Here is an 18,101-nt window from a genome sequence, read left to right on the forward strand (position 1 = left end):
TATGTGTTGCCTTCATGACATCCCTTTAGCTATCTGAAAATGGTGATTTCCTGCTCTCCTCCCCACCTCCCTCCCCAACCAATAAAAAATACCCAGCTCCTTTAATCTTCAAAAACAGGGTTTCCAGTTCCTTCACCATTCAAATCATTCTCCTTTGCACCTGCTACAGCTTATCAATATCCTTTCCTGAAATGTGGGGCCCAGACCTGAATAAAACACTGAGGTGAGGTCAGGGAATAGCGGTATTATTCCCTCCTTCGCTTTGGACACTGTAATAGTTCATAATGTTGCACAGCACTTTAAGGTCTGCAAAGCACTTCACAAACATTACCTCATCTTATTTGATCCTCATAATAACCCCAGGAGGTAGGTGCTAGTTTTACAAATGAGGAAATTGAGGCAGACAGCAGTGAAGTGGCTTGCCAAGTATCACACAGCTGACAAGTGTGTGAGGCTGGATTTGAGCTCAGGTCTTTCTGACTCCAGGCCCAGAGCTCTAGCCACTGCACCACCTAGTTACCTTTCCTTCTGAAAACATAGCCAAAAATCACTCTAATTCCATGTCTATGTTTTTGTTATTTTCTGGTTTCCTTTGGTTTTGTAGTAAAAGTTTCTTTTGAAAAAACTCTAGCCCTGCCTTAACAATATTGGAATAAAAGAAAGATCTGTGATTTCATTAGCATGGGAAATTCCCTCCATCAAGACAGAGTACAATCTGTCTGTGATAGTCCTAGGAAGGTGTATGCTGATAAATTAACATTTAACAACTCTCTCTCCAAAAATGTACAACAGACTTTTAAATTTAATCTACATCATTTAAATTTCATCACTTTCTTAAATCTAGGCAATCAACAAGACAACAAATCAAGCCCTGATCTATAGCTTTTGTTGACTTACAAGGTGTAAATGCTCACACTGAAAATTTATCAGCTCCTGCAGGACAGGAGTTAGTTCTAGCATACTTCTGGTCCTAGGGAGTTTGATGAGGTATAGACAGGTTACTTGAGTTGGCCAGAATTACACAGCTAGTGTCAAAGGTGAGATCTGAACTCAGGTCTTCCTGACTATAAGACCAGCACAATGCCACACTTCTATTGCACTTCATATTGCAATAGAAATGTAAACTTTCAAGTTTGTGGAGCCTCATTCTAACCTTATGAGGCAATCAACACAAATTGTATTAACTTCATAGTACAAATGCAAAAACCAAGGCCCAGGAAAGTTTAGCTGACTTGCTCAAGGTTGGATAGCTAAGTCAGTGAAAGAAATGGACAAGAATCCAGGATGCCTGCCTTCAAATACAGCCTTCTTTCCACCTCACAATCCTGACTGACGCCCAGAAGGAAAGGGTTTCTATACTTCATCCAAGAAAGAAAACTACTTAAGCTGGTATGCATCAGATGCAGAACCAGGAGACTCAGGTCAGGCTGGGACAGAAAAGGAAAAAGAAGAGGCTAGTAGGGGATGCTGGAGGACCTTCTTGGATGAACCAAGATGTATCTCCCAACCACACTCCTACTCTACGTCCTCTTACTCTTGATTCCCATCTCTCCTAACCCCACACCTTTACAAAATTTTCTATCCCCCAATATATGTGCCTCCTCCCACCCCCACCCCCCAGGATTCTCTCTTCATACCTCCTCAGTGGGCAACATCTGCTCTGAATCAGGCTTTGTTGCGTAGGCCTCATTACGTCGATCCTCAATCACTTTCTTCATAACCTTCAACTCGCTGGGGTGAGGGGTAGCTCTTCGCTGCAGACCCTAACATAAGAGTGACCATAATTTAAAAGTGGACTCTGCCCTGGGCAAGGAGAGAAGAGTGAGATGGGAGGGAATGGAAGGAGGACAGTGACTAGCAAAAAGAGTGGCCAAGAATTAGTGCTGTTAATGTTAAGACAATGATAAACACAAAGAAGTGACCACAAATGGAGTGGGGGGTGGGGGGGGCGGTGGGAATTTAGTGACTGGTGTAGTTCTGGGAGACAGCTGCTTAACAAGTAAGGGGGAATGGAAACTTGTCTTCCAAAGTATTAGTGCTTCTCAAACACTCCAGCCCCTCAACTCACCCTCTTCTCTGCCCCAGGCTCCTCATCCTCCATACCCACAGGCTCCTCCAAGAATTGGATCACACTGACCCGGTTCACATGACTGTGGCTGCCACTCCAGCTCTCATCCAGGCTGCTTTGCAGCAGGGTGTCTGGAGGAGCAGAGAGGAAGCAGGGACTGGGCCAGGGGAAGACACGAAGGGAGGGGGACCAGGGCAGATAAGAATTGGACTAGCGGGGGAAAAAACATGGGGGATAGGGTGAGGCAGAGACCTGGTGGGGTAGGGGGGTTGGGGGGACAGGGTGAGGCAAGAAATTGGGACAGGGGAAGAAAAAGGAGTGGAGTTAGGGTCGACTCTGGGGAAGGCGAGGCAGGAATGCAGGGAGTAGTAGGGAGGGGTTGGGGTGAGGAGGAGAGCTGAATACTATCATGTCCTACCAAGGCTAGGTGAGGGCTGCTGGGGCAACAAGTAGCAGGTGAGCACCTTCTCCCCAGTCTTCTGATCATCCTCTGTCTGGAACTTGAGCATGGGCTGAGCCTGGTTCTCTGCCAGCCACAGGGCCTTCAAGTTGAGGTGGGTGAGGGCGAAGGGCAAACTCTGCAGCCTAGGGGGATGGGGACTATTGAGAGAGGCCTTGCTCCCCTGAGCCAAGGGCCCCTCCATTAAGCAAGGGGAAGAGGAAGAGGTGGGAATGAGGAATGGGAAGGGGGAAGTCTGCTTACCGGTTCCCTGCTACATCCAGCACATGCAGCTCAGTGGTGCCAGCCAGTTCAGGGGGCAGAGAGGCCAAGCGGTTGTCACGGAGGGAAAGCACATTCAGACTGGTACAGCCGCCAACCTCGGCAGGGAGTGTTCCTAACCGGTTTCGGTCCACATTCAGGTTAGTCAGTTTAGTCAGCTTCCCCAAGGACCGGGGAAGTGCCTGGCAGGGAACAATATGGGCCATGAACCCAGGGCTTCCAAGTCACTGTCAAGAGGTCAGTGACACTTTTGCCCAACCCGTCAGTAGGATCACAGGGTCAGCCCTCTTCTATTGGAACTTAGAATGAGACCCTGTCCCATGGGTGGTTTCTAGTGACCCAAGTGAGTGTTCAGGACAGGAGGTGTACAAAGGACTTCTGCAGAGACAAAAGAAGGAAGGAGAAGACGAGCGTGGAGAACATTACAGGGATCAGATTTGGGATCAGGATAGGGACAAATGTAGGCACGATTGAGGCCTATGGAGTCAGGGGCAGCACTTAAAGCGTCATGGACTACCAGGATGGAAGTGACAAGAATAGAAGTTAAGAGTGCCAAGGCAGGGATCATGGGGTCTGAAGGCAAGAACCATCACTGGGCTAGGATCGGATCTGTGAGGTGAAGGGCAGGGAATGCAGGGACGACAGATAGGCCAGGATCACAGTCTGGGGAATCAGGTGGGTATGTGTGAGGAGTCCAGGCTCTGTGGTCCATACCGTCAGCATGTTCTCAGTGAGAATGAGCTCTGATAGATTCTCACACTCTCCAATGGCCTCAGTAACCTCACAAAGCCGATTCTGATCCACCTTCAGAATGGAGAGCTGTTTCAATTGACCTGGGGACAGAAAGGAACAGAGGAAATAAAGGAAAGAGATTTTCCCAACAGAAGCAGCTAGCAGCAGCATGAATAGAGTGCTGGGCCTGGAGTTTAGGACGACCTGAATGCAAATTCAGCCTCAGACACTTACTAGCTATGTGACTCTTGGCAAGTCATTTAATCTCTGTCTCAGTTTCTTCATCTGTAAAATGGGGATAATAGTAGCACCTACCTCACAGGGTTGTTGTGAGGTTCAAATGAGATGATATTTGTAAAATGCATAGTACAGTGCCTGGTAAAGAAGAGGTGCTATAGAAATGCTTATTCCCTTCATCTCTTCCCCTACCTAAGCCTTTCCTCACCACCAAAAAGTTAATGTCTCTGGAACACCCCACATACCAATGCCATCTGGGAGCCGCTCCAGCAGGTTCTGAGACAGTAATAGGTCCGTGAGCAGGGTCAGCCCGCTGACCTCAGCTGGCAGCTGCTCTAGTTTGTTCTCAGACACATCCAGGCACACCAAGCGCCGAAGGTTCCCCAACTCCTAGAAAAAGTGGGGAAATGGTAAGAAAGAGATGGACTAAAAGCATAAAGATGTTTGGAAGGACAATGGAGACAGAAAAGCTATAGGCTGAGGAATGCTGAAAGAGAAGAGCTCAATAGAGGCTGGAAGTAAGGATGGGAGGCATGGGTATAGAGGAAAGGTTGAAAGATAAACAGAAGCAAGGGAAAGATGAGAAGAAATAAAGAAAAGCTAAGAAGGGAGAGGAATGGAGGAGTTAGGAAGGACTAGAACCAGGGGAAAGGAGGAAAGGTTGGAGAGTTTAGAAGGAGAGACACAAGAGAATAAGAAAATTTTGAAAAGATGGGGAAGACAGAGAAGGAAAGGGGCAAGAAAAGTGAGAGAAGACTGGTAAAAGATGAGGAAAAGTGGAGGCTCAAAGGAAGGTAGGGGTTAAGTAAAGAAAAGCAGGGAGCAAGCAAAACAGGGGGAGTCAGGGAGAAAGTTCCTGATTTCAGTCTCCCTTTTGCTCACTGGAGGCAGTGTAGACAGCTGATTTCGGTCCAGCCACAGCTCTCGCAAATTGGGAAGGGCTCCCAGAGTGTCTGGCTATAACAGAATAGGACAAGTAAAGATCTATCAGTGAAGCTGAGGAATTCTCTTGCTTCTGCCCAGACATCCCCACCATGACCACCACCTTCAGTCCCCAGGGCTTAGACCCTGCCCCTTACCAGCACTTCCAAGTCATTGCCACCTAGATCCAACTGTTCCAGTTTGACAAGGAAGGACAGGGACCTGCAGGTAGGAGAGCAGGAGTGTGGGACAGAATAGGTTAAGCGTTTGGTGGAGGGCAACTGAAGGGATAGGGGACTAGAGAGAGAAAGAAAGAGCTCAAACTGCATCCCAAAGAACTAAGGTTGTGAATAACCAAAGCCTTAGAGACTAGGAGGAGAGGGAATCTCTGGAGGCAGAAAAGAAGACTTGGCTAGGATAAGGGGTCTGCTGAAACTCACGTGGGAAGGGACTTTAACAGGTTCTCCCGTAGCTCTAATGTCACCAAGTTAGCCAAACTGGAAGAGAGATTGGAGTAAGAGTAAGAGATGGAAGGTGGTTCCTACTTTAGCCACACTGCCACTCCCCTCTCCCAGAGAATCCCATCATCTAATTCCCCTACCCTGCCCAAATCCCCTCATTCACTCACTTGCCCACATCTCCTGGCAGCACCTGCAGAGATACATCATTCAGGGCAAGATGAGCTAAGCTGCGCAACTGGGTGAAGCCATCAGGGAGCCTACAGAGGTTGGGAGAGTCAAGGAGAAGAAAAGACCTCCAGACAACCCTCTTTAGAGGAAAAGATTGATCCTTAAATACACCACCACCAGATTAGAGAATACTTAGCTTCCCATCCCACTGCTGCCCCACAGGAACAGGACCCTCAGAAACCACAAAAAACCACTTCTCCCTAGTCCTTTCACCTGGAGAGGGGGTTCCCACTGAAGTCTGCAATCTCCAGGGCTTTGCAAAACTTGATGCTCTCAGGTATCTCAGGGATGTCTGCATGACAGAATATAAATAGCTAACGTTTATATAGCACCTACTATGTATTAGGTACTATGCTAAGCACTCTACAACTATTATCTCATTTGACCTTCACAACAATCATGGGAGGTAGGTGTTGTTATTATCCCCATTTTACAGATAAGGAAACTGAGGCAAAGAGAGGTTAAGTGACTTGCGTAGGGTCACACAGCTAGTAATTGTTTGAGATGAGATTTGAATCTGTCATCCCAGTAGCCCTCCTATCATTCCTATCGGAGGAATGTCCAGACAGTAAGGGCATCTAGGAACCACAAGTGACCCAAACTCTATCCCTCTTGTTCCCAATTCCATTAGATCTGACACTAGCAGTTACAATCCAAAAACTAAAATGATCCTCCTTCCCTATACTGATCCAGATGAGGGAAGAATTTAAAAAAAATAAAAACCCAAACAAACCCCACCCAATTCTATTTCCTCAGTTTCAACTTTTTTTCAACATTTTAATGTACCCAAAAAATTTTTGCTGAGAAACTGAAAAAAATGAAAAATCACAAAACACATAGAAACAGATGAGCATACAAAACACTACTATATTAAATAGTCCAACAATGAAAAAAAGTTTGTAGCTACAAACGGCCTGCTGGTAGAGCTGAGGTACCCAGAGTGCATCTGTAACAGCTCCTAGCACCAGGCTCAGCTGCAGATCTGTAAGTTTCCTCGCTTTGGTGTTATCAATAAGCCCTGACCCTTTTTAAACTGCTGAAGTAATACCTCCTCCGGGAATTCCTTTAGGATTGATGTTGGGTGTTCTTTTGTGCACTGTACACTTAGTAACCTGGAGCCCAGATCAAAATTTTATTAATCTTCCCATCATTACGAAGACAACGCAAGCACCTCCTTTCATCGATACCTACTATTCTCAGTCATCTTGCCCATACCCACCCTCCTCTCACCCATATAAATCTCCTCTCCCCACTCCTGAGCCCCTTCCCCAAGGCCTCTCACCATTGCGGGAGACATCAAGCTCCACCAGCTGCATGAAGTTGGCCACCTCGGGTGGCAGCCTCTGAATCTCATTGTCACTCAGGCCCAATTTTCTAAGATTCAGCAAGCGGAAGAAAGGCTAGGAAATGAAAGAAAAAAGTATTTCATGGGGGCCTCATTAAGATTGTGAGGCTAAAAGGAAAAGTCAAGGGAACAAGTACATCTCAAAAGCAGCCTCTCAAGCCCTCCCACTTCACAACCAATCCTACAAGCATCCTACACGTTTCCCACCAGCTCCCCTAGAACCAATGCCCTGAAGAACCCTAAAGCCCATTCCATCTTAAGAGACAAATAAACCAATAAGCTTCCTCAATCTCCTGCTCTCCCTCTCAGTCTGTTACTACGACTCTAACAGACACAAGCTCACTTCCACAGAACTGAGACCACAGGCCCCAAGAACACAGATGGGGAAGGTAGGAAGTTTGTGGATTGCCAGCTCAAGGCCAGGGAGTCGGCTGTTTGTCCATTGTGATGTACAACACACGGATTTCCGGCCATTTAACACCGAGACTTAGGAATCTCAAAGCTCTTTGGAATCTGCTTCTCCAACAGTGCCCCCTCCCTCACAAGACACTAGCACAACAGCTCCCACCCACATCTCTGGTACACAATGGCCCGACCAAGGTAGTAAGTAGGCAGAGGACAACTGGACCTCTAGCAATGGGAGCCAGGGTAGGCCCTGAGAACAGGGGTGCCAGAGAGGAGCTGTAGATGGGGACAACGTAAATGAGGGGGAATGTCTAGGCACCATAAGTAGACATGCAAGAGTTTGGAACAAGAAAAATACGGGAGCCGAGGCAAGGAATCCAGGGCACTAGACAATGACACCAAGGGGAGAGGGGAAGAAACAAAAGGGAAAAAAGCAGTGGGGACAGGATAGAACAGTTACAGGAATATTGGAGAAAAGGCTGGTACTGCATTGGAGGAGGGGAAGTAAGGAAGGAAAGAGAGCCAGGCCAAAATCCCAAGGGCCCAACCCCTATCCTGCCTGGACAGGCTGAGGCTTCCCTGCCCCAGGGACGGAAACCCAGGCAGCCCAAGAAGGAGGGGTGGGACTACTGGGAATAGACTTAGGGCCTCCCTAGATGTAAGCAAATTAAAAGCTTCTTTTAATCAGCCCTGAACAGAAGATTTGCTTAGGACAATCACAGCCTTTGCCTGCCTGACTCCTGCTCGGGTTTCACATCTCAGTTCCCTCTCTCCCCTCCCTTCCCAGAGAGATGGGCAGTGGCTGCCTGGTGACAGGTGCCACCTGGTGCCTTCTCAGCAGCAGGTAGCCCAAGAAGAGGGGGGAGGGGAGAAGGAAGGAGCTCAGGTGGAACAGGAACCAGTTGGACTTGGCAGGGCTGGTTCAGTAGGGCCTGCTCTGACTCAAGCTCCTCCAACACCTAGGACGAGGAGGTGACCCTCCTGCCAGTGTCTTCTACAGACTCCTCAGAGATCAAAGGACAGGATCACATACTTTCTTCCGGACTAAAGCTCAATGAGGGACTCAACCTAAGGACCCTCAGTTGAGTGAAAGTGAGGATGGTGGAAAGTGCCCAATGATTTTCCAGGAGGTCCTCCCCAAATGAAATGTGGATGACTGACAAGTGATAGACGATATTGGTGTCAGATAAAATACCCAGACAACCAGACGTGGGAGTCTCCCAGAAGAAGTTCCTAGTATAGCTCCTCCTCGGAACTCCCAATTATTACCCAACCCTCAGTTCCCCAGGGAGGCCCTATTAAGAATAGGAAGCTCCCTACTGAAAGAGAAGGCAATTTACTCAAACCATCAATTGGCAAGCCTCTTAGAATCCAACAATAGCCTAGTCCCAATGACAGCAGAGCGCAGAACCAGTGGAACCCCTCCAGCCAAGATATATGGCTCTTGTGGGATCCAAAAAACTGTGTGTTGCTACACAACTTTGTCATCACACATGGATTACCCTTTGTTCCAGGGGTTCAGAGAAAATGATGCATACTTCCAAGCTTCCTAGCCTGGATTCCACAGTGACAACGAAGGACACTTCTCAGTGTCCCACATGGTATGCCCAGCATACCATAAAGGAGCAGATAACTAGCTATTCCTTCCCACATGCATGCTGGTAGTAGGGGTAACAGGAACAGGACCTAATGGGTTGATGATGCTGTGCCTCCTAGGATAACTATCCAACCCCCTCACCTTAGGTAGTTCCCTCAGCTGGTTGGCGTCAAGCAGCAGCTCCTCCAGGCTGCGGCTGTAGCGATAGATCTCTTCTGGAACCGCCTGCAGCGAGCAATGCCTCTTGTCCACTGACTCCACATGCCGGTTACACCGCCACAAGGGGATGCACTTCAGCATGGTGCTTCAGGAAGGTTCCCCTCCCCCAGGATGGAGAAGAGGGAAGAGAGCAGAGGGACTCCGGCAGGCAAGGAAAGGTCAAAGAGGCTCAGGCCAAGGGGCCCCTAGACAAGGGTTACAGGAGCCAAAACCAAGCAGGTCTGGGCAGGAGGCATCAGGAGAGGCACGGAATAGGAGCTGGGGGCAACAAGCAGGAGCCCCTGGCCTCTCTTATCGGGGAGCAGGAAGGTGAGGCCAGGCCAGGATCAGCAAGGTCTGGCAATGGCACTGCCTTGGGCACAGGTGCCCTGGGCAGCCTCTGAGGAGGGACTGGGAGGCAGGGGGCTTCGAGAGAGCTCGCGGCTGCATGCGGGAGAGCAGGTGGGGGCCAGGCCTGAGCCGGCTGGGAGCTGGACCCTATGAGGTGAACGCTGGGACCAGAGGAAGGGGACTGGGGTCAAGAAACCCCTGATAGGAGTTCAAAGATTCCCCTGAAAGCACCTGATAGGTGATGGGGAAGGAAAAAAATGGTAAGGCAATGATCTCTGAAGAGGATCCTTACAAAGAATATTACTGCCAGGAGAGACCTAAAGAAGTTCCTGGGAAGGGCTTGGTTCTCTATAGGAACTGGAATGAGAAGCGTTCTCTATGTGATATATGCAACTCAGTTCTCTTAGAAAATTCTTCAATTAAAGAAAAAAAATGAAAAAAGTGTTAGATTTCAAGAGTAAAAACCCTAGGAGGGAGGAGTCTCTCTTAAAGCTGATTTTAGGAGAAGGTATCTTAAGAATCTCCACTGAGGAAGGGACTGAGAGAAGGCTATCCTAGTTAGAAAAAGAGAAATTCCCCAAGCTGAAATGTTGGTTTGTTTTGGGGAAGGGGGAGGAAATGTGTGAAAAAAAAGTCAGTACAGGAAGGAGGGATTCCTGTGAGAAAAGGGAATCTTTGAAGAGATGGGGGGCGGGCCTGTGAAAAGTGAAGAGGCAGGTTTCTGATGACAGCCTGGGGAAGGAGAGGGCCAGTCCCTGGGGACAGTTAGAAGGGATTTCCCACTTCTTTGGAGAAAGGAGGAGCGGGGTGTATCTGAGCAGCCTAGGGAGTGCAGTATGGGCGAGTGGGGAGGGGGTGGAGAGTGAGAGTGTGTATGCGTGTGTAAAGGGGCTGAGACCTCAGTCTAGGACAAAGGGGCAAGTCTTTGAGGAGACCAGAGGCAGAGGCGAGTCTCTGCAGGGAGACTGGAGGAGCTCCGGGGGATCCCTATCGGGCGGACTTCGGGGGAGGGCTAGGAGGTTTGCGGGGAGAGCCAAGGACTCGGGACCTGAGGCGAGGATTCTGCAGACAGCTGGGGGGAAGGGGATCCCGGGAGGGGCGGGGCGACGTCTCCGAGGGGGGCTCCCCGGGAAGGCGGGGCGGGGGCGTCTCCTCACCGGCCCGCTGGGCTCAGCTCAGCGAGGCCCGGGAAATGGGTGGGGAGAGGCCTGGGGCGGGGGGACGGGGGGCGCGGCCCCGACTGGGCGCTCAGGAGCTGAAGCTCCGCTCCCACATCCCGCCAGCTCTCGGCTCTGCGTTACTCTCGGTTCCCCGGCGATGCCTCGGCCTCGGTCTCGGTCTCGGTCTAGGCTCCGACTCCAGCCGTCAGTGCGGCGTCCCTCCGTCCGTCCTCGCCGCCGCCGCTGCCGCCGCCGGAACCGCCACCGGCCGCCCAACCGCCTGCTTGCCGCGCCGCCTGCCGGGAAGGCGAGTCCCTCCCCCGCCGCCCCAGTCCCAAACCCAGTGGAGGACTGCAGTTCCCAGAACACCCCGCGGCCTCTCCTACGTTATTGGCCCCTCCAGGGACCCATACCCCTCCCCCCCCCGCCCACTCTCGGTCCGTCAAGTTCTCTAAAGTCCTTCCCATTCCCTTTCCTCATTTTGCATGCAGGGAAATGTAGTCTGGGCTTTCCAGCCAATCCAAGGGGAGCGACGCCAGAATGCCGAGCATTATGGGAACTATAGTTCCTGATGGACAAGGGGCGGTAAGGGGGAGGTTGCAGTAGGGCGGAGGTTGCAGTAGGGCTCTGGTCACTACCAGTATCTTGATCTTTATCTTTCTAAAGTAGAGAATGGGAGACATACCAAGGACAACAAAAAGCATTTTTAAAAAGTAGCTGTATTAGGGGAAAAGGTGAAGCTCAAATTAGGAATGGGACAAAAATAATGGACAGAGGGAAGGCAGAACTTTTTTTGCTTGTTTCATCTTGGAAAAAATTGGACTGGAAATGGCTTAATAGGGAGCTCTGATGAGTTCAAGTTGTCAGATTCAGATCTCCATCCTGGGGTACTGGGAAATGTGGTGGCTGATCTTAAGATCGTGGAGAATGGGAGAGATGTTAATGACTGGAAGAGAAATCTTGCTCACCTGCCCCCCACCTTTTTTAAAAGATAGTGGCATCTTCAAACTAGTTCCCTGCTTCTCGAGTGTGTTAAGAGGGAATTTTTCATGGGTTTGTCAAATCATTTCAAATTAGCTACAGCTTTACCTACTTTCACAAAGAATTTAGCCTGCTCTCATGTTACTCATGTGGACAAGAGAACTATGGACTAGATGGGATGATGGCCTTATTAGAGGTCTTCCTTATTAGGTGGCTTCCTAATTAGTTGAACACCCTAAGAGAGAGAGATGGATGGGTGCTCAGTAGTCACGTAGTCCAACCCCTCACCCAGGAAGTAACTCACCCAGTCACTGACAACATGTGGCAGACCCAGTTTTGAACCTAAGTCCAAATCCAGGACTTCCCCCTGTACTATGCTTTGCAAACTAATCTTAAAAGAGATAGCTAAGGCACTGGATGATAATAAGAATCCCAAATATATCTTGATGGGCTAGTATGTTGGGCTTACTTTTAGGAGGCAGTTCATCTGAAAAAGGCCTGGAAGTTTCAGGAGACGGTAAGCTCACACTGAATCAACTGTGTGCTCTGGCACCAAAAAAATCCCTAACAATCTTAGGCTGCATACAGATGGGGTCTAAAGTGGTGGAAATAAATTGTCCTGTCTGGAAAATAAACTGACCATGTCTGGAATAGTTTTCAGTTCCAGATGCATCTTAAAAAGCCATTGATAAATTGGAAAATATCAAGAGGACAAGAAAAAATGGTGAAGGATCTGAAGGATGGAACACTTGGCCAGGAGAAAACTTTGGGGAGTGAAAGAAGGAGAAGGGGTTCCCTCATAAGGAGTCTTCCCAGGGGTGGGGAACCTGCAGCCTGCTTCAAGGCCACCTACTGCAAGCAAAGGCTGAATTACTTCTCGGGATACACCACAGAAGTGAGTATTTGCAGAAGGGACATTTCTTTGCAGAGTTGGAAAGAAACCTCACAAGGTCATCTGGTCCAACTTATGCCTGAAAGAAATGTTTTTCCCTGATAGGTGGTCATCTAACCCATTTGAAGACTGCTAACAATGATTATTATTTAGCATATTTTTCTTTCTTTGGCTACATTCTTAACTTCAGTTCTATAATGACTGTCATTTCATTAACATGAGTATTCCCTTCATTAATGCGATCTCGCTCCATCCACACGCTCTTATAAATTCACCACAGGTGATCCATCCAATGTGCTGAGTGCCTCTTTCAAGTTCTCACATTTGCAGGAAATGAAAGGAACCTGCAAGCTGTCCCTTAGCCTTGACCTTCATTCTTGTTATAAAACTAGCCCATCTTTTTCTTCACTGGGCATCTATTTCTCTGATGGCATCTGCTTTACATCAGGAAAAACTGAGGTAGAAAGGGTGATAGGTTTGGTGAGAAATGGTTTCCAAAGGAAACACAAAGCTAATGTAATGCAACATCACAAAATGTCACATAAAAGCTTCTCAAGTATGTACATATTATTTCAATTAAACTGTAGTCTCCTTGAGGGGCAGGCACTTGGTTACTTAAACTGACCAGGTAAAATGATGTTACAGGGGCAATTAGGTCCTTAGGAAATCTTCTAAGTGAGTAACTGGTAGAACTATGTGACAAGACTTCTGTAAAGCCAAATGACATTTGCTCCCAACATAATGCTATTGGGAAATGATGATCAAAGCCACACTCTTCTGGGTATGCCTACACTTTTAATCCTTGAGCCCCTAGAAGTATGTCCTTTTCATAGTAAACACTCATGAATTACTTGTAGATAGATTCAAAAGTTTAGGTCAACCCTACATAGAACCAAATCTTGAGGCTCATCTGAGGATCTAAACCAATGTTCCTGCCCTCAAGCCAGTCAGTAGGAGAGTGAAGAAAAAGCCATACACAGGGGATGAGCCAATCCCATGGCAGGATGAGGTCCCTGGTGAGGGCTCTAACAGCTGGAAAATAAAAGATGGTGAGGAAAAGAGCAGGCAAGGGAGCTAACACTAGAAAAGGAGGAAAGGAAGGGTGAAGTCAGAGATACAGCAGCTCTTGGGAGGAATGTGTCCACTTCTTAACTGCTATAATCAGGTGAGGCCGAGCCTTTCTCATCCCACCTACCTATGAATCTTCCCCTGTGCTTCCTTTTTGCTAACCTAGATAAGACAAGGTAGTCCTTTGCTATAGGTATTAATAGCCAAGGAGTTGTTCCCCTAGAAGCCAATTTCTCTATGGACTTGTGTCCCTCCCTCCAGGAGACAAGTCAGCAACATTCTCCCTCCTTTTCTATACCTACCCTATTGCTACCCCAAGAATGCTGCTTCTGATCTCCAGTAACCAAATCCCACCCTGACTTCACATGACTGGAATTCTCTTCCTCTGTAAAGCCTTCCTTGAAATGCATTGACCCAAACTGTTGCCCCTTTAAGATTTCAAAGTATGACCCTCATGGTTTTATCTAAACCAGACAGGACTGGTAGGGCTGGGTCCAGTCTCAAAGGGACAGTCCCTTACCTTTCTGCAGAAAACAGAGGGAAAAGATACTATTTTGCATCATTCTATTTCATTGTGTGTGCATTATTTACCCAGTTATGGGGTCCTTGAGGAGAAGACCATATCTTCCCGTCTTACCCCAGCACAGAGCAAACGTTTGCTGAACTGAAAAAAATTGACACAAAGGGTGAGGCTAGATGGCCCCTCAAAGCACCACAAGGGCCACAAAGCTCTTGCCAAAGCCTAGGAAGAGGCCCTGGAAGATAAAAGTCCATGGAGAGTTGGGGAGAGCCGGCAAGCATATGATCTCACACACGGTGTGTACAGGGGGCCAGCAGCATCCGTACTTTTATCCAAACTACACAAAAAGGCCAGGCAGGGGCTGAATTCAGCCCCATATATCTTTCTACACAAACTGGAGGGGAGAGACAAGAGGAAAATTCAAGTCTGTGGGAGGTTGGGGAGAAGCAAGGCCGAGGTCACGCAGACAGGTCACTATTGTCAAAGCGCTCTTGGTCATAGACCTCAGCCACCACCTTTCGGCCAGCAAACCAACGCCCATTGAGGGCCTGAATAGCCTTGTGTGTCTCTGAGGCCATGGAGAACTCCACAAAGATCTTGACTATAATTTCAGCGTCCTCCTCCTCACCCTGCTTTTCCTGGTAGATGATGACACGGTTGACAGCCCCAAATTTGCCACACTCCTCTGTCACTTCTCCCTCCAAGTCATCATCAATGTCTTTGGGGTCTACCATGTTGCGTAGAACCATCACTGTGGACTGTAAGAAGAAGAGGATGTGAGTACTGGGACTAGGTGCCCTCCATCTCAGAGGTGCAGGTGGGGAGGGTTTCCTCTCATGCTTTTATGCACTGCCCCACCTGATATTGGCAGTTAACACAGACCTTCATGCTGCCCCTCCACTCTGACTGTAACTCTCTTGCCACACACCTCACCCCTTCCCTATCCTCCTCCCACACAGCTATGGTTAATTCAATGGATTCCAAAGATTCCCAGCCTGGTTCCTAGGAGTTAACATGGTGCCTAGAGTCATTAAAAATCAGGACAAGAGTCTATGGAGGTAAAGATAAGCCTCTGCAGTGGGAGGGACACAGACCCAGGGTGATGGCAATGGGATGGGATAGAGAAGTAGGGATAGGCTGAGCTCTGGGGGTCTCATTTACCTCCTGCTTCCGCAGCAGCTTTTGCATGACCATGTGGCGGGCACTACTGCCTGAAATGCTCATGTGCTCCTGCTCACTTAGCATCTCTGGCCGCTCTGACTCGGGGAACAATTCCTCCTCTTCCTTCTCCTTCTTGGGTTCCAAGAGGCCTAGTGTTGGAGGGCTTGCCAGGATGGGGTTCACCACCCCCACAGAAGGAATGGTGACAGGGATGGGGGGTCTTGCAGGGGTCACACCTGTCACACAACAACATAACTATGGGTTACCAGTTAAAGTTATCTTCTCCCCAACCTCCCAGTCAGGAATCTGATCACCCCCACGCCACATCTTCTCCCCCTAGCCATTTGCTCAAGTCCTAACAGAAAAAAACTGTGGTGACATTGGATAGGAATAATGATGGAGCCAAGAGTGGAAGTCTATTAAAAGCAACAAAGCTGGGGAGAGAAAGAAGTAGTTCTGGCCCAGAGAGTACAGGGAGGAGGGGGATCCTGCAACAGACTGGAATGGGTGGCTGGGGTGCTTACCTGTGATGACTCCAGGGGCCTGGGCTGCCATGACAGCTTGTGGTAGAGCCCCTAGTGGCTGGGCCAGAGTCAGTGCTGGTGACACCAGTCCAGGCGTGGCTAGAGTGCCCAGAACAGCTGCACCAGCCACTGCTTCCTACAACACGATAACAAGAGCTCAGGCCCCTCCTTAGCCCCAGACCAGCTCCATACCTCACCTCCTTTCCCCAACTCTAAAGTCATCCCTTGGTCTCCCCAATAATAAGACAGAGATTAAAAAAACCAGACCCCCACACACAAACCACATCCCCCCCACACACACCCGTTTTAGTTCTGCTGACATGTCTCTTACCTGAGCAGTGATCTTGGCTGTTGCAGCAGCAGCTGCTACAGCAGCTGCAGGTGGAAGGCCCCCAGGGGTGGCAGGTGTAAGCAGGGGCATAGGTGGTGTAACTGCCTTGCCTACCCGAAGGTACTGGCCCCCCAGGTCAAAGAGATTCATGGATGAGACAGCGTCCTGAGATGACTGGGCCTTTTCATATTCTGCAAGGACAGAGAAAACAGTAAGACCTGTAGCAGTTTATCCATGGCCCCTACTCCACCTTTCCCTTGAGTCAGAGCCTTGCTAATAATGGCCCTTCTCCCTCCCCTTATACTCCCCTGGGCTCACCGATGAAGCCATAGCCCTTGTGTTTGCCTGTGGTCGGGTCCCGGGCCAAAGTACATGACTTGATCTTGCCGAAGGCCTCAAACACACTCTTGATGTCATCATCTGAGAGGTCCTGGTGCACTGAGGCCACGTAGATGCGGTTAAAGGCTCTGGCTTCTTCAGCCAGCTGGTCAATGATGGGCTGGGCCTGTCCGATGTTACTGGGCCTACCCACCTGAGAGTGGGTGGCATGAATGGGCAGGTTAGGCAGACCATTCAAAGTACTGATAGGCCAAGCAGGCCATAACCCCTAATGTACTTCCTGTCCACCAACTACCACAGAACTAGGCCTCAGGAAAGGCAAATCTTTGTGGTCAGAAACCCCATCTTCTATCAGAGCAGGCCAAGGTAGTAAGGAATCCCAGAACTATCAATGTGGCTGCTATGTCAAGCCCAGGTTCCAAGGCACTCTACTCTGCCATTTTTTGGGTCTCTCCTATTCTGTTTTCCCTCTGAACTGAGGAACACTGATTCCACATATGTGCATTTAACTACCTTTGAAAATGCTCCCAAGATATTTCACATAAAGCTGTGGTTGTGAAAGTCTGCAAGCCCCCATGAGACTTAATGTCAGTATGAAAGAACAAGGATCTTGCCCACGTAAGTCCAGGTTTGGAGCCTAAGTTTCAGCAAGGAAGGGCCCTCTATCATTAGACCCTTTCCAGTGCATCATTCCCCCTGTCCATTCCCTTCAACCCTCCACTCCCAATAAATACTAAGTGATGAGCTTTTGGTCTTATTCAGGTCTTTCTTGCTCCTGAAAGCTTCCCTTCTTCACCTACCTCTTGGACCTGGTCACCCCATACTAAGGGGAAGGCTACTCCCCTGAAATTCCTCACCTTAATATTCCTTCCTCCTAGCATCACAGAGTTCATCTGCTCCAAGGCCAGCTGCGCTGCTTCTGGCACCTCATATTCCACAAAGGCAAAACCCTAATGCAGGGGAAAAGCTGGGTTATGGGGGGATGGGAAGCCCTGGACCTGGAGCCAAGTCCCAGCATACCCCCTGGAGACAAAGCCCCCTTCTTAACCCACCCAGGGCTAGAAGTGGAGCATGTAGGCCCAGGCCCACCTTGTGTTTCATGGTGACTGAATCCCAGGACATGTCTATGCTCTTGATAGGCCCGAAAGGGGCAAAGGCCTGGCGGATGGTATCTTCTCCCAACTCATAGTAGATGGAGCCCACATACACCCGACACATGATTGCCAGTGCCCTCTGCCTCTGAGCTGCCATCTAAAGGGGAGAAAAAGAGAAAGAACCACTGACCCATGAGCATGGAGGAAGCGTGAGGGAACCAGGAAAAATTTCTCCCCAATCCTCAACTCTACCCCAACACCCTTTTTCAGAGCTGTGGGAGACAGCTCACCCTGCACACACACACAGCAGCAGGGGCAGGCTCTGGCCAGGCTGTGCAGGGCAAGGTGGCAGCAGGCTGGCGGGCGGGCAGGCAGGCCCCCAATCCACCCTCCCCCCTGCTAGCCCCCACAAGGGCCAGCTCCCAGTCACACATTGATGCTGACCAATCACCTCTGCAATGGCTGCTTCAGGTGGCCAGGCCTGGGATCTCCATACCTTTCCCCCATTCCCTACTTCCTTCCCACGTTTATGGGGAATTCAGTACAACAGTACTGCTCTGGCTCAAGAAAATGAAGCCAGGACTAAAGGAAACCAGACTGGGCAGGGAGAATTCAACAAAAGCACCAACCACCACCACTCCCCCACCCTCTTCCCCCCCCAGGTCATCAGGCCCTGATTGCCCAGGACATAGGCAACAGACAGGCAATGCTGAGGCCCTAGCCAGAAGGAGTTGAATGATTTGGAGGTGTAGGGCAGTCCCAGGAGC

At 49.4% G+C, this 18,101-nt stretch overlaps 2 protein-coding genes across 23 annotated transcripts in view; both read right to left on the reverse strand.

Annotated features, from left to right (window-relative positions):
* Positions 1–10,705, reverse strand: part of SCRIB (scribble planar cell polarity protein) — a 75,347-nt gene extending 64,642 nt beyond the window's left edge. For 17 of the 18 annotated variants that reach the window (XM_036756885.1, XM_036756839.1, XM_036756856.1 and 14 more), the window contains exons 1-13: positions 8,857–10,350; positions 6,651–6,768; positions 5,582–5,660; positions 5,308–5,397; positions 5,120–5,176; positions 4,838–4,901; positions 4,641–4,715; positions 4,004–4,148; positions 3,504–3,622; positions 2,772–2,971; positions 2,487–2,653; positions 2,069–2,199; positions 1,638–1,763 (exon numbers count right to left, since the gene is read on the reverse strand). In XM_036756885.1, coding sequence (XP_036612780.1) covers positions 1,638–1,763; positions 2,069–2,199; positions 2,487–2,653; positions 2,772–2,971; positions 3,504–3,622; positions 4,004–4,148; positions 4,641–4,715; positions 4,838–4,901; positions 5,120–5,176; positions 5,308–5,397; positions 5,582–5,660; positions 6,651–6,768; positions 8,857–9,015 — 1,530 coding nt within the window. In that variant the 5' untranslated portion in view covers positions 9,016–10,350. Of the gene's footprint in view, positions 1–1,637; positions 1,764–2,068; positions 2,200–2,486; positions 2,654–2,771; positions 2,972–3,503; positions 3,623–4,003; positions 4,149–4,640; positions 4,716–4,837; positions 4,902–5,119; positions 5,177–5,307; positions 5,398–5,581; positions 5,661–6,650; positions 6,769–8,856 lie in introns of all 18 variants that reach the window. The other variant, XM_036756951.1, reaches the window with a different exon arrangement.
* Positions 10,706–13,079: 2,374 nt separating this feature from the next.
* The window catches only part of PUF60 (poly(U) binding splicing factor 60), a 35,614-nt gene continuing 30,592 nt past the window's right edge, over positions 13,080–18,101 (reverse strand). For all 5 annotated transcript variants that reach the window (XM_036763719.1, XM_036763702.1, XM_036763735.1 and 2 more), the window contains 7 exons: positions 17,330–17,491; positions 17,098–17,190; positions 16,220–16,433; positions 15,902–16,092; positions 15,571–15,706; positions 15,047–15,282; positions 13,080–14,643 (listed from right to left, as the gene is read on the reverse strand). In XM_036763719.1, coding sequence (XP_036619614.1) covers positions 14,344–14,643; positions 15,047–15,282; positions 15,571–15,706; positions 15,902–16,092; positions 16,220–16,433; positions 17,098–17,190; positions 17,330–17,491 — 1,332 coding nt within the window. In that variant the 3' untranslated portion in view covers positions 13,080–14,343. The remainder of the gene's footprint in view (positions 14,644–15,046; positions 15,283–15,570; positions 15,707–15,901; positions 16,093–16,219; positions 16,434–17,097; positions 17,191–17,329; positions 17,492–18,101) is intronic.

Source organism: Trichosurus vulpecula, chromosome 1, assembly GCF_011100635.1.
Source record: "Trichosurus vulpecula isolate mTriVul1 chromosome 1, mTriVul1.pri, whole genome shotgun sequence".
In the NCBI taxonomy this organism is placed as follows: Eukaryota; Metazoa; Chordata; class Mammalia; order Diprotodontia; family Phalangeridae; genus Trichosurus; species Trichosurus vulpecula.